Below are 15,237 nucleotides of genomic sequence, written 5' to 3' on the forward strand. Positions count from 1 at the left end.
AAATGAAAAGGGCTTTAGTTTCAAGCATTTAATTCTAGGTGTTGTTGGTATAGTTGCTGTACAGCTTGTACGGACTGTGAAAAATGTCAACATTGCCGGGCTATCTTCTATTCATAAACACGGTTTCTTGAAAGTTGTGGGAGTAAAGCAATATAAAACAACGTAAGCAATGTAAAGGGAGTAAAACAAAAATGAAAAGGGCTTTAGTTTCAAGTATTTAATTCTAGGTGGTGTTGGTATAGATGCTCTACAGCTTGCACGGACTATGAAAATGTCAACATTGCCGGGCTATCTTCTATTCACAAACACGGTTTCTTGATAGATGTGGGAGTAAAGCAATATAAAACAACGTAAGCAATGTAAAGGGAGTAAAACAAAAATGAAAAGTGCTTTAGTTTCAAGTATTTAATTCTAGGTGGTGTTGGTATAGATGCTGCACAGCTTACACGGACAAAGAAAAATGTCAACATTGCCGGGCTATCTTCTATTCACAAACACGGTTTCTTGAAAGATGTGGAAGTAAAACAATATAAAACAACGTAAGCAATGTAAAGGGAGCAAAAAAAAAAATGAAAAGGGCTTTAGTTTCAAGTATTTAATTCTAGGTGGTGTTGGTATAGCTGCTGTACAGCTTGCACGGACTGTGAAAAATGTCAACATTGCCGGGCTATCTTCTATTCACAAACACGGTTTCTTGAAAGATGTGGGAGTAAAGCAATATAAAACAACGTAAGAAATATAAAGGGAGTAAAACAAAAATGAAAAGGGCTTTAGTTTCAAGTATTTAATTCTAGGTGGTGTTGGTATAGATGCTCTACAGCTTACACGGACTGTGAAAAATGTCAACATTGCCGGGCTATCTTCTATTCAGAAACACGGTTTCTTGAAAGATGTGGGAGTAAAGCAATATAAAACAATGTAAAGGGAGTAAAACAAAAATGAAAAGGGCTTTAGTTTCAAGTATTTAATTCTAGGTGGTGTTGGTATAGCTGCTGTACAGCTTGCACTGACTGTGAAAAATGTCAACATTGCCGGGCTATCTTCTATTCACAAACACGGTTTCTTGAAAGATGTGGGAGTAAAGCAATATAAAACAATGTAAGCAATGTAAAGGGAGCAAAACAAAAATGAAAAGGGCTTTAGTTTCAAGTATTTAATTCTAGATGGTGTTTGTATAGCTGCTGTACAGATTGCACGGACTGTGAAAAATGTCAACATTGCCGGGCTATCTTCTATTCACAAACACGGTTTCTTGAAAGATGTGGGAGTAAAGCAATATAAAACAACATAAGCAATGTAAAGGGAGTAAAACAAAAATGAAAAGGGCGTTAGTTTCAAATATTTAATTCTAGGTGTTGTTGGTATAGTTGCTGTACAGCTTGTACGGACTGTGAAAAAAGTCAACATTGCCGGGCTATCTTCTATTCATAAACACGGTTTCTTGAAAGATGTGGGATAAAGCAATATAAAACAACGTAAGCAATATAAAGGGAGTAAAACAAAAATGAAAAGGGCTTTAGTTTCAAGTATTTAATTCTAGGTGGTGTTGGTATAGATGCTCTACAGCTTGCACGGACTATGAAAAATGTCAACATTGCCGGGCTATCTTCTATTCACAAACACGGTTTCTTGAAAGATGTGGGAGTAAAGCAATATAAAACAACGTAAGCAATGTAAAGGGAGTAAAACAAAAATGAAAAGGGCTTTAGTTTCAAGTATTTAATTCTAGGTGGTGTTGGTATAGATGCTCTACAGCTTACACGGACTGTGAAAAATGTCAACATTGCCGGGCTATCTTCTATTCACAAACACGGTTTCTTGAAAGATGTGGGAGTAAAGCAATATAAAACAATGTAAGCAATGTAAAGGAAGCAAAACAAAAATGAAAAGGGCTTTAGTTTCAAGTATTTAATTCTAGGTGGTGTTGGTATAGATGCTCTACAGCTTACACGGACTGTGAAAAATGTCAACATTGCCGGGCTATCTTCTATTCACAAACACGGTTTCTCGAAAGATGTGGGAGTAAAGCAAAATAAAACAATGTAAGCAATGTAAAGGGAGTAAAACAAAAATAAAAAGGGCTTTAGTTTCAAGTATGAAATTCTAGGTGGTGTTGGTATAGCTGCTGTACAGCTTGCACAGACTGTGAAAAATGTCAACATTGCCGGGCTATCTTCTATTCACAAACACGGTTTCTCGAAAGATGTGGGAGTAAAGAAATATAAAACAATGTAAGCAATGTAAAGGGAGTAAAACAAAAATGAAAAGGGCTTTAGTTTCAAGTATGAAATTCTAGGTGTTGTTGGTATAGATGCTCTACAGCTTGCACAGACTGTGAAAAATGTCAACATTGCCGGGCTATCTTCTATTCACAAACACGGTTTCTTGAAAGATATGGGAGTAAAGCAATATAAAACAACGTAAGCAATGCAAAGGGAGTAAAACAAAAATGAAAAGGGCTTTAGTTTCAAGTATGAAATTCTAGGTGGTGTTGGTATAGATGCTCTACAGCTTGCACAGACTGTGAAAAATGTCAAAATTGCCGGGCTATTTTCTATTCACAAACACAGTTTCTTGAAAGATGTGGGAGTAAAGCAATATAAAACAATGTAAGCAATGTAAAGGGAGCAAAACAAAAATTAAAAGGGCTTTAGTTTCAAGTATTTAATTCTAGGTGGTGTTGGTATAGCTGCTGCACAGCTTGCACGGACCGTGAAAAATGTCAACATTGCCGGGCTATCTTCTATTCACAAACACGGTTTCTTGAAAGATGTGGGAGTAAAGCAATATAAAACAACGTAAGCATTGTAAAGGGAGTAAAACAAAAATGAAAAGGGCTTTAGTTTCAAGTATTTAATTCTAGGTGGTGTTGGTATAGCTGCTGTACAGCTTGCACGGACTGTGAAAAATGTCAACATTGCCGGGCTATCTTCTATTCACAAACACGGTTTCTTGAAAGATGTGGGAGTAAAGCAATATAAAACAACGTAAGAAATGTAAAGGGAGTAAAACAAAAATGAAAAGGGCTTTAGTTTCAAGTATTTAATTCTAGGTGGTGTTGGTATAGATGCTCTACAGCTTACACGGACTGGAAAAATGTCAACATTGTCGGGCTATCTTCTATTCACAAACACGGTTTCTTGAAAGATGTGGGAGTAAAGCAATATAAAACAATGTAAGCAATGTAAAGGGAGCAAAACAAAAATGAAAAGGGCTTTAGTTTCAAGTATTTAATTCTAGGTGGTGTTGGTATAGCTGCTGTACAGCTTGCACGGACTGTGAAAAATTTCAACATTGCCGGGCTATCTTCTATTCACAAACACGGTTTCTTGAAAGATGTGGGAGTAAAGCAATATAAAACAATGTAAGCAATGTAAAGGGAGCAAAACAAAAATGAAAAGGGCTTTAGTTTCAAGTATTTAATTCTAGGTGGTGTTGGTATAGAGCTGCTGCACAGCTTGCACGGACTGTGAAAAATGTCAACATTGCCGGGCTATCTTCTATTCACAAACACGGTTTCTTGAAAGATGTGGGAGTAAAGCAATATAAAACAACGTAAGCAATGTAAAGGGAGTAAAACAAAAATGAAAAGGGCTTTAGTTTCAAGTATTTAATTCTAGGTGGTGTTGGTATAGCTGCTGTACAGCTTGCACGGACTGTGAAAAATGTCAACATTGCCGGGCTATCTTCTATTCACAAACACGGTTTCTTGAAAGATGTGGGAGTAAAGCAATATAAAACAATGTAAGCAATGTAAAGGGAGCAAAACAAAAATGAAAAGGGCTTTAGTTTCAAGTATTTAATTCTAGGTGGTGTTGGTATAGCTGCTGTACAGCTTGCACGGACTGTGAAAAATGTCAACATTGCCGGGCTATCTTCTATTCACAAACACGGTTTCTTGAAAGATGTGGGAGTAAAGCAATATAAAACAATGTAAGCAATGTAAAGGGAGCAAAACAAAAATGAAAAGGGCTTTAGTTTCAAGTATTTAATTCTAGGTGGTGTTGGTATAGCTGCTGTACAGCTTGCACGGACTGTGAAAAATGTCAACATTGCCGGGCTATCTTCTATTCACAAACACGGTTTCTTGAAAGATGTGGGAGTAAAGCAATATAAAACAATGTAAGCAATGTAAAGGGAGCAAAACAAAAATGAAAAGGGCTTTAGTTTCAAGTATTTAATTCTAGGTGGTGTTGGTATAGCTGCTGTACAGCTTGCACGACTGTGAAAAATGTCAACATTGCCGGGCTATCTTCTATTCACAAACACGGTTTCTTGAAAGATGTGGGAGTAAAGCAATATAAAACAATGTAAGCAATGTAAAGGGAGTAAAACAAAAATGAAAAGGGCTTTAGTTTCAAGTATTTAATTCTAGGTGGTGTTGGTATAGCTGCTGTACAGCTTGCACGGACTGTGAAAAATGTCAACATTGCCGGGCTATCTTCTATTCACAAACACGGTTTCTTGAAAGATGTGGGAGTAAAGCAATATAAAACAACGTAAGCAATGTAAAGGGAGTAAAACAAAAATGAAAAGGGCTTTAGTTTCAAGTATTTAATTCTAGGTGGTGTTGGTATAGCTGCTGTACAGCTTGCACGGACTTGAAAAATGTCAACATTGCCGGGCTATCTTCTATTCACAAACACGGTTTCTTGAAAGATGTGGGAGTAAAGCAATATAAAACAACGTAAGCAATGTAAAGGGAGTAAAACAAAAATGAAAAGGCTTTAGTTTCAAGTATTTAATTCTAGGTGGTGTTAGTATAGCTGCTGTACAGCTTGCACGGACTGTGAAAAATGTCAACATTGCCGGGCTATCTTCTATTCACAAACAGGGTTTCTTGAAAGATGTGGGAGTAAAGCAATATAAAACAACGTAAGCAATGTAAAGGGAGTAAAACAAAAATGAAAAGGGCTTTAGTTTCAAGTATTTAATTCTAGGTGGTGTTGGTATAGCTGCTGTACAGCTTGCACGGACTGTGAAAAATGTCAACATTGCCGGGCTATCTTCTATTCACAAACACGGTTTCTTGAAAGATGTGGGAGTAAAGCAATATAAAACAACGTAAGCAATGTAAAGGGAGTAAAACAAAAATGAAAAGGGCTTTAGTTTCAAGTATTTAATTCTAGGTGGTGTTGGTATAGTGCTGTACAGCTTGCACGGACTGTGAAAAATGTCAACATTGCCGGGCTATCTTCTATTCACAAACACGGTTTCTTGAAAGATGTGGGAGTAAAGCAATATAAAACAACGTAAGCAATGTAAAGGGAGTAAAACAAAAATGAAAAGGGCTTTAGTTTCAAGTATTTAATTCTAGGTGGTGTTGGTATAGATGCTCTACAGCTTGCACGGACTGTGAAAAATGTCAACATTGCCGGGCTATCTTCTATTCACAAACACGGTTTCTTGAAAGATGTGGGAGTAAAGCAATATAAAACAATGTAAGCAATGTAAAGGGAGTAAAACAAAAATGAAAAGGGCTTTAGTTTCAAGTATTTAATTCTAGGTGGTGTTGGTATAGCTGCTGTACAGCTTGCACGGACTGTGAAAAATGTCAACATTGCCGGGCTATCTTCTATTCACAAACACGGTTTCTTGAAAGATGTGGGAGTAAAGCAATATAAAACAATGTAAGCAATGTAAAGGGAGCAAAACAAAAATGAAAAGGGCTTTAGTTTCAAGTATTTAATTCTAGGTGGTGTTGGTATAGCTGCTGTACAGCTTGCACGGACTGTGAAAAATGTCAACATTGCCGGGCTATCTTCTATTCACAAACACGGTTTCTTGAAAGATGTGGGAGTAAAGCAATATAAAACAATGTAAGCAATGTAAAGGGAGCAAAACAAAAATGAAAAGGGCTTTAGTTTCAAGTATTTAATTCTAGGTGGTGTTGGTATAGCTGCTGTACAGCTTGCACGGACTGTGAAAAATGTCAACATTGCCGGGCTATCTTCTATTCACAAACACGGTTTCTTGAAAGATGTGGGAGTAAAGCAATATAAAACAATGTAAGCAATGTAAAGGGAGCAAAACAAAAATGAAAAGGGCTTTAGTTTCAAGTATTTAATTCTAGGTGGTGTTGGTATAGCTGCTGTACAGCTTGCACGGACTGTTAAAAATGTCAACATTGCCGGGCATTCTTCTATTCACAAACACAGTTTCTTGAAAGATGTGGGAGTAAAGCAATATAAAACAATGTAAGCAATGTAAAGGGAGTAAAACAAAAATGAAAAGGGCTTTAGTTTCAAGTATTTAATTCTAGGTGGTGTTGGTATAGCTGCTGTACAGCTTGCACGGACTGTGAAAAATGTCAACATTGCCGGGCTATCTTCTATTCACAAACACGGTTTCTTGAAAGATATGGGAGTAAAGCAATATAAAACAACATAAGCAATGTAAAGGGAGTAAAACAAAAATGAAAAGGGCTTTAGTTTCAAGTATTTAATTCTAGGTGTTGTTGGTATAGTTGCTGTACAGCTTGTACGGACTGTGAAAAATGTCAACATTGCCGGGCTATCTTCTATTCATAAACACGGTTTCTTGAAAGATGTGGGAGTAAAGCAATATAAAACAACGTAAGCAATGTAAAGGGAGTAAAACAAAAATGAAAAGGGCTTTAGTTTCAAGTATTTAATTCTAGGTGGTGTTGGTATAGCTGCTGTACAGCTTGCACGGACTGTGAAAAATGTCAACATTGCCGGGCTATCTTCTATTCACAAACATGATTTCTTGAAAGATATGGGAGTAAAGCAATATAAAACAATGTAAGCAATGTAAAGGGAGTAAAACAAAAATGAAAAGGGCTTTAGTTTCAAGTATTTAATTCTAGGTGGTGTTGGTATAGCTGCTGTACAGCTTGCACGGACTGTGAAAAATGTCAACATTGCCGGGATATCTTCTATTCACAAACATGATTTCTTGAAAGAAATGGGAGTAAAACAATGTGTCAGTGCTTCACAGGACTTTAATGAAACGGTTAATGCCTTAAACGCCATAAAACCAAATGGTTTTGACCTGATCCTGGACACTTACGGTGGAGAAGCCTCTTCAATGCTTCACAGACTGTTGAAACCACTTGGGAGAAGAATTATAATAGGTAAATGCGGAAGAAATCTCTAATTTCTCTTTATTATTTATTCCTCTTAAGGAGAATTATTCCTTTTCTGGAGATTTATAGGAGGTAAATGTGGGAGAAATCTCTTTTTCCTCCTCAGAGGGTTACGGATAGTTTAATCTTGATAGTAGCCTACCTGAATTATAAAATTTAGTCACCGGAAAAAATGTCAAAAATGTTGGTTAGAGGAAAACAACAATCCATGCAAACTAAATTTTCGTAAAAATCCCAATTAACAGTATTAATATATACGCCTCCTAATTCCAGAGAAAATATAGAATAAAAATCGTGTCTCAACGCGGCAGCATTTCCAAACAATCAGGATGTTATTTAACCATGTTTTGTAAAACCACATTTTTGACATTTTAGTACAAACTGAAAGTTAATAAAGACTTTGGAAATCTCATAGAGAGCAAAATCGTGTGTAACATAGTAGATAGTATTTTAAGCAGTTCCTACTGTTTTTATTGTTTGTCATAGAACTACATAGTTGACAGATTAAAATCTGAATTATTATCTAAGTTAGATGGAGGGGAGGATATGGAAATTTAGACCCTTTGCTATCCAAATATATTTTAGTTTTTCCAATTCTACCCTCTTGAAATTGAAATTTAATTCACCCTCTACCCTCCTCACCAATTCTACCCTCTTTGAAGATAAAATTTTGAATGTTGACCATCAACTCACATTTTTTTTGTTGGTGGCAAGGTTTAGTTAAATCGGCTTAATTCGCCTTTTTTTAAAATTAGATATAAAAAAAAACAAGTTTTTTATCTAAAAGTAATGAGCGTCATCAAAACTTAAAACGAACAGAAATTACTTTCTATATGAAAGGGGCTGCTCCCTAATCAACGCCCCGCTCGTTACTCTAAAGTTTGTCTCTTTTTCTCAACTCTACTTTTTAAAACAATAAACAACTTTAGCGGAAAGAGCGAGGCGTAGATGAGGAAGCAGTCCCTTTCATATATGAAGTAATTTCTGTTCGTTCTATTTTAATATTGCTCCTTACTTTCAGTTAAAAAAAGTTGTTTTTTTTTGTTTTATTTCAGAACGTTTTTGAATTAATGCATATTCTGATTTTGGCTCTCCGCAGATGGATAATTAACACGAAATTTGCATATTTATTTTATTGGCTAAATGGCTTTCTCATAGTTTTGATCTAATGATCTTGAGAAAAAATAGAAGTAGGGGAGTAGCCCTTGTTGCCCTCCAATTTCGTGGTTACTTAAAAAGGAAACTAGAACTTTTTATTTTTACGAATGTTTTTATTAGTAAAATATATACATAACTTACAAATTAGCTTACATAACAAACTTCTGTATTCGCACGTTTTTATTACTTATATGAGGGGGTTCACTCCCTCATCAGTACCTCGCTTTTTACACTAAAGCTTAATTTTTGTCCCAAGTCCTTAAGAATGATAACTGAATCGCAAAGCCCGTAGAATAAATAGTTGAATTTACTAAAAGTACTTTAGCATAAAGAGCGAGGTCTTAGAAGGAGGTGAACCTCTCATATGCGTAATAATTTCTGTTCGTTTTAAGTTTAATGCTGCTCCTTCCTTTCAGTTGAAAAAACTTTTTCATAATCATTTTTTCTTTGTTTTTTTTTTGAATAGTGATAGAAAATCCTACGCTCCCTTCATGGAAGTTTTCTTGCCCCATGACAAATTCCTCCATGGAAAGTTCCCCCAACGTATCCCCCTCTTTTCAACCCCTCCCAAACCGAAAAATCCCCCTGAAAACGTCTGTACGCTTCCCAATAACCTTTAATATATGTAAGCACTGGTCAAAGTTTGTAACTTGTACCCCCTCTTACGGGGAGTGTTTGGGAGTAAGTCTTCCCAAAAGACATAGTTATAAGGTTTTTTTTTACTATGCTGAATAAAATGGTTATCTCAGAATGTTGATCTGGTGACTTTGAGAAAATTATTAGCGTGGGAGGGGGCCTAGGTGCCCTCCAATTTTCGTTCACTTAAAACAGGCACTAGAACTTTTCATTTCCGTTAGAATGAGCCCTCTCGCAACATTCTAGGGTCACTGGGTAGATACTATCACCCCTGGGAAAAAAAAAAAATAAACAAATAAACACGCATCCGTGATCTACTTTCTGGCAAAAAATACAAAATTCCACATTTTTGTAGATAGGAGCTTGAAACCTCTACAATAGGGAAGCTTTACCCTATTTTCTAAAATAAGGAAATATTCTCAGGCTCGTAACTTTTGATGGGTAAAACTAAACTTGATAAAACTAATATATTTAAAATCAGCATTAAAATTTTTTTGACGTAGCTATTTGTATCAAAATTCCGTCTTTTAGAGTTTTGGTTACTATTGAGCCGAGTCGCTCCTTACTACAGTTCGTTACCACGAACTGTTTGATATACAATTTCTACTTATCGTAGTTCAGACAAAATAGAACTTTAGACCAACAGATTCAATAAGGGTTTAAATTATTTACCATTATTCACCAAATATGTTACCTATTACTTATCCAACAGTAGTTAATTAAGTTACAAGAAATGAAATTGAGGATCCAGTGGAATTACAGGATTTAGAAAGTTCTAATGCTATTAGTACTAACTTATAATGGGCCTGCTCCCAAGAAATCACCGCAGAATCAAGCACCCTGATTACAACAGAGTTGCGCCTACTTCTCCTTAATCTCTATGTAATTAGATCTTTCCTCTATACACCCTTCAAAGAAAGAATTCTATAAAAGGACGAGCATTGGTATTATGTCACCCTTCATTTGTAGGATATGTTTTAGTCATCTCAACCTTTCTCTTATTTTAGCCCTAGAAAGCAAATTATCTCCAGGATGGGATGCATTTCTTTCCAGTCTACAAAAGGAAAAGCTCCATCCTCTGTCTCTTTCCCGAAGAGAAATCCTGTTTGCATGGCTTTATAGTAGAGCCAGGGTGGACCTTTCATGAATTGGCTTAACCAGAACTGTGATTATAATAGGAGTAGCAGGGTGAACTTTTGGAGTAGCAACCCTCGTGAAAAGTACAGTACAGTAAACGACAGAGATATTAATAGCAGCACAATATTTTTAGGCATGAATTTAAAATGAGTTGGAGGCAGTAGGCTTGAAATTGCTTGTTCAAGATTTTGTCTTTCGTTGACAGAAGATTACTAAATATAGTAAAAAGCTACTGAGAAAACGGGATAAGAGGTTGAAGTAGAGAGGGCAATGTAAGACTTTCAAGTATTTCTTTCCTTTTACTTGCTATTTTTACTATGTAAATTATAAAAAAAAAAAGGTCTAACTCGAAAAGAACATTTTCCTCTAGAACAAGTTTCACTTATTTTCTCAGACCTTAATGTTTTGTCTTGACTTCTGGGTCAACCAGAGTAGCAGAAAGAAGCGTTCATTTTGCAATACCTTAAAGATTTTGTTGGGTGACAATGTAAAAATTTGCTTGAAAAACAGCATTTCAGGGTTGCCATATGTAAAATAATCACAGAAAAATATTGATTACGTGAAAACATTAAAAACAAATTTCGAAACTTTAGTGCCTGGCTGTATAAGAAAAGAACCCAGAAAGCTCTTTCTACCACTTCACAATAGGCTTTAAAATTAAGAAATTTACATTAAGTAAGTTTTGTAAGTGTCTTTTAACTGTACAAGCTAGCATGGGCTTAAAAACTGTTTTTTTTTTTTTAAATAAATAGCAATCGCCAACCCTGTTTGCTGAGTCATAACGCTGTAGAAACCGCAGATACTGACCCAAATCTCTTTTGGAGGCTATTACCATTTTTACTGCAGTTGCCGTTGCAATTACTTACCATAGCTTGTCTTATAAAATAGTTTCATCTTTGAAAATTTGCTTTTTTTTCAAGGATCAACTGCCCCTACAGTTGGTAATTATCTGAAACGTCAGAGTAACATTGTATTTATATGTCATCTTACATGACAGAGAGGTTACAATCAAAACAAGATATTAATTTCATTGGATTTTAAGAACGGTTTAGCCTGTTTTTACTCTGAAGCATGGTAAAAAAAAAAGGTAAAGGATACGGCATTAGAGTTTACAGTCCGTACCGGCGGTGCTGATATCCATTTCTTGGCCCTTCAGCCAGGAAGTGCAATGGGGGGTTTGGGGGGGGGGGAATCTTGGGAAGGGGGAGGGGTGTAGGTGGTATAGGTATCAAACAAAGTCATTTATCTAGATATTAACATTTCAACCGTTCTCTTAGTATCTTATTTATTGTTAATTCTAATTTTCATCATTGCTAATTAGAAATTGTAAGGATTTTATTTAAATTTAATAATCATTAGAATTTATTGTCAATTTTTATTTTGGATAAAAATTTATTACTTTTCTCTTTTATTTTAAAGATTAGAGCTTGTTGTGAAAATTGTTTGACTGAGCCCACCAAAAGATATCCTTATTCTACATAAAACCATAACCCAATTCAGAAGGGGGGGGGGATTAAAAAAAATCGACAAAAATAACACTGGAAACTTTTTATGTCAGAATTTGCCATCCTCTTCTTAAATAGCATTATAAAGCTTTTTTTCATGATCGTTGAAGAAATTTATTTTTCAGGGGCAAGCTCGTTCATTATTAGCAATTCTATTGACAAAGATGCTCTAACCAAGACATCTGGAAGCATACAAATTATTCAGCTAATTATGGAAAACACTGGCGTTCATGGTTTCAATTTGACAACCCTGCTCGATAAATCTCCAAGTGAATACAAAAAAGCAATGGATTTTCTCATTAATTTATACAAACAGCAAAAGATAGTGCCAATAATTGACAGTGTTTTTACATTTAATGAAGTTACAGAAGCCCAAAAACGCTTAACGGACCGCCAAAATATTGGGAAAATAATTTTAGTTCCGAATAAATTACAACTTGCTAAAATAATTAACATTTAATAGCACAAAATAATTAAATCTAAGATGCAAGCCTTTTTAAGTATTAAATAAAAAAAAACTAGTTTTTTTAACTGCAAGTAAGGAGCGACATTAAAACTTAAAACGAACAGAAATTACTCCGTATATGAAATGGGTTGTCCCCTCTGCAATCCCTCACTCTTTACGCTAAAGCTTTTAATTGTTTTAAAAGTAGAATTGTGGCAAAGAGTCAAACTTTAGCGTAAAGAGCGAGGGTTTGCGAAGGGGACAACCCATTTCATGTACGGAGTAATTTCTGTTCGTTTTAAGTTTTAATGTCGCTCCTTACTTGCAGTTAAAAAAACTAGTTTTTTTTATTTAATTTCTGAACATTTTTGAATTAATACATGTTTGATTTTGGCTCTCCGCACATAAATTATTGAAATGAAATTTGTATATTAATTTTTTTTGCTAAATGGCTTTCTCTTAGTTTTGATAAGATGATTTTGAGAAATAAGGGGTGGGGAAGGAGGCCTAGTTGCCCTCCAATTTTCCGGCTACTTAAAAAGGCTGTTAGAACTTTTAATTTTTAACGAACGTTTTTATTAGTAAAAAATATGCGTAACTTAAGAATTAACTTACGTAACAAACTTTTATATTCTTATATTTTTATTATGTGTACGAGGGGTTTGTACCCTCGTTAATACATCGCTCTTTACACTAAATTGTAAGTTTCGTCCCAATTCTTTAAGAATGACCCAGGAATCAAAAAGGCCGTAGAATAAATAGTTGAAATTACTAAAAATACTTTAGCATAAAGAGCGAGGTATTTGTCCCCTCCTAAATACCTCGCTCTTTATGCTAAAGTATTTTTAGCACCCCTCATATGCTTAATAATCTCTGTTCGTTTTAAATTTCAATGCTACTCCTTACTTTCAATTGAAAAAACGTTTTCATGTTTATTTTTTCATTGTTTTTTTTTTATAGTAATGCTAGAAAATCCTGCGCCCTTTTCATTGAATTTTTCTTCCCCCATGACATATTCCTCCAAGGAAATATCCTCCAACATAGCCCCTCTCCTCAGCCCCACCCCAAAACAAAATAAAATCCCCTTCAAAACGTCTGTACACTTCCCAATAACCATTACTATATGTAAACACTGGTCAGTGTTTGTGACTTGCAGCCCCTCCCCCAGGGATTGTGGGGGAGTAAGTCATTCCCAAAGACATAGTTCTTATGGTTTTCGACTATGCGGAACAAAATGGCTATATCAAAGTTTTAATCCGTTGACTTTTGGAAAACAATGAGCGTGGGAGGGGGCCTAGGCGCCCTCCAATTATTTTGATCACTTCAAAAGGGCACTAGAACTTTTCGTTTCCGTAAGAATGAGCCCTCTTGTGACACTCTAGGACCACTTGGTCGATACGATGACCCCAGGGAAAAAGAAAAAAAAACAAAAAAAAACAAACAAACAAACAAATAAACACGCACCCGTGATTTGTCTTCTGGCAAAAAAATAAGAAATTCCACATTTTTTTAGATAGGAGCTTGAAATTTTTCTATAGAGTTCTCTGATACGCCGAATGCGATGATGTGATTTTCGTTAAGATTCTATGACTTTTAGGGGATGTTTCCCCCTATTTTCCAAAATAAGGCAAATTTTCTCAGGCTCGTAACTTTTGATGAAAAAGACTAAATTAATTGAAACTTATATATTTAGAATCAGCCTGAAAATTTGGTTCTTTTGATGTATCTTTTAGCATCAAAACTCCTTTTTTCTTAGCGTTTCGTTTACTATTGAGCCGGGTCGCTCCTTACTACAGTTTGTTACCACGAACTGTTTGATTAGTGTAGAAAATTTTCTAGTCCAAAATACGTGCATTTTCGTAGCCCTGATTAATAATGAAGTATAAACATCCTTAATTTAATTTCAAAGACTCTATAAGTTTTACTGAATGTTTACCTAAAACTTTTCTATATCGTAGATTTACCTATACATCTGAACAATGGTTATAGTAAAAATAGGACTTTCAAATTATTTTTACACTTTTTCAATAAGTGTTAATGATAAATGCTTTCATCTATAGGAAAGTGACAAAGAAAAGTTATAATTGTCGTTTCTATTTCATTTGTTAAATTTTTTAAATTTACCGCGAAGTTTGGCTCTTATTACCAGTCAAATACAACTCTTTTCTACGTCTTTTTCTTACTGTAAACTGTATCCTAACAATGAGGAAAGGGGGAAAGATCCTGTCCTGGGAAGGATGATTGACTTTTGGGCTGCTCTATAGTAATGACACAAAAGACATAAATTACCAACGAGCTACGTAAAACTTTTTGGCTGCAATATAATGGTTTTATATTCTAGTTACTCCGTTTATGATTAACTCTCGGTGAGATTACTGTCAACAGTGACTGAGTAAGCAAAACTTTGAGCGACCAAATTAAAAAAAAAAAAAAAAAAATATTATTCCCAAAGCACTCCTGCTGAAGGGTATCTTGGATATTGAAAATGACTAAATTAGGAATCAGATGACAGGAATGGACAACCTTACCTTTTTGTTGGAGGATACCTAGAACTATATCTGGATAGACTCTATCTACATTACTTTGAAATTTGTCGTTCTTTTGATGTTTGATTAAATAAATTTTTTGCCTTTAACAATGATTGATACAATAAAGAAAGAAGAGAGAACGGAGAAAAGGAATTTTGACGGGGAAGAAATGATTTAAAATGGGATTTTCTTAGTTAGAATAGTAAGAGACGAACCTCAGAGAATTGGGCAGCTCAGTAAGTGAAATATGGCACCATACCCAAGAAGAGCAACTTTTCTAAAGATGCTAAATAACGTTGTTTGGTATTTTATTGCTTTTAGCTGTCTCTACAACCATGATACTGATAAAATATACATATAACCCACTTGTAATGAACTGTATCAACCATTTTTGTAAAAAAAAAAGGAGAACTATTACTAAAGATATAATAAAAAACATAGTCGGTTAGTCTTTAGAGTAAAAGACGTGTAGTTTTTATTTAATAAAAAGATATAATAAAGAAACAATAAAACAACAAAGACATATTAATACTTTAAAAAGAGAAATTAAAAAGGGTGCAATTTTGGAAGATTTGTTGGGTTGAATAATTCTTGCTTTAAAGCTGGCATATACCTTGGTTGTTTTAAGACAGTAGACGTGGATCTATTACTTAAAGGAGGCGAGAGGAAATGTGCATAAAATTATAGATTTTAGTTTTGCTCACAATAAGCCGTATAGCT

At 34.9% G+C, this 15,237-nt stretch overlaps 1 protein-coding gene across 4 annotated transcripts in view; it reads left to right on the forward strand.

Moving 5' to 3' along the window:
- LOC136039276 (synaptic vesicle membrane protein VAT-1 homolog) overlaps positions 1 to 15,237 on the forward strand; it is a 69,837-nt gene that overhangs the window by 42,113 nt on the left and 12,487 nt on the right. For 2 of the 4 annotated variants that reach the window (XM_065722859.1, XM_065722857.1), the window contains exons 4-5: positions 6,830 to 7,096; positions 11,670 to 14,627. In XM_065722859.1, coding sequence (XP_065578931.1) covers positions 6,830 to 7,096; positions 11,670 to 12,004 — 602 coding nt within the window. In that variant the 3' untranslated portion in view covers positions 12,005 to 14,627. Of the gene's footprint in view, positions 1 to 6,829; positions 7,097 to 11,669; positions 14,628 to 15,237 lie in introns of those variants that run through there. The other 2 variants (XM_065722858.1, XM_065722860.1) reach the window with 1 other exon arrangement.

The sequence above is a fragment of the Artemia franciscana genome, chromosome 19 (assembly GCF_032884065.1).
Source record: "Artemia franciscana chromosome 19, ASM3288406v1, whole genome shotgun sequence".
Classification (NCBI taxonomy): domain Eukaryota; kingdom Metazoa; phylum Arthropoda; class Branchiopoda; order Anostraca; family Artemiidae; genus Artemia; species Artemia franciscana.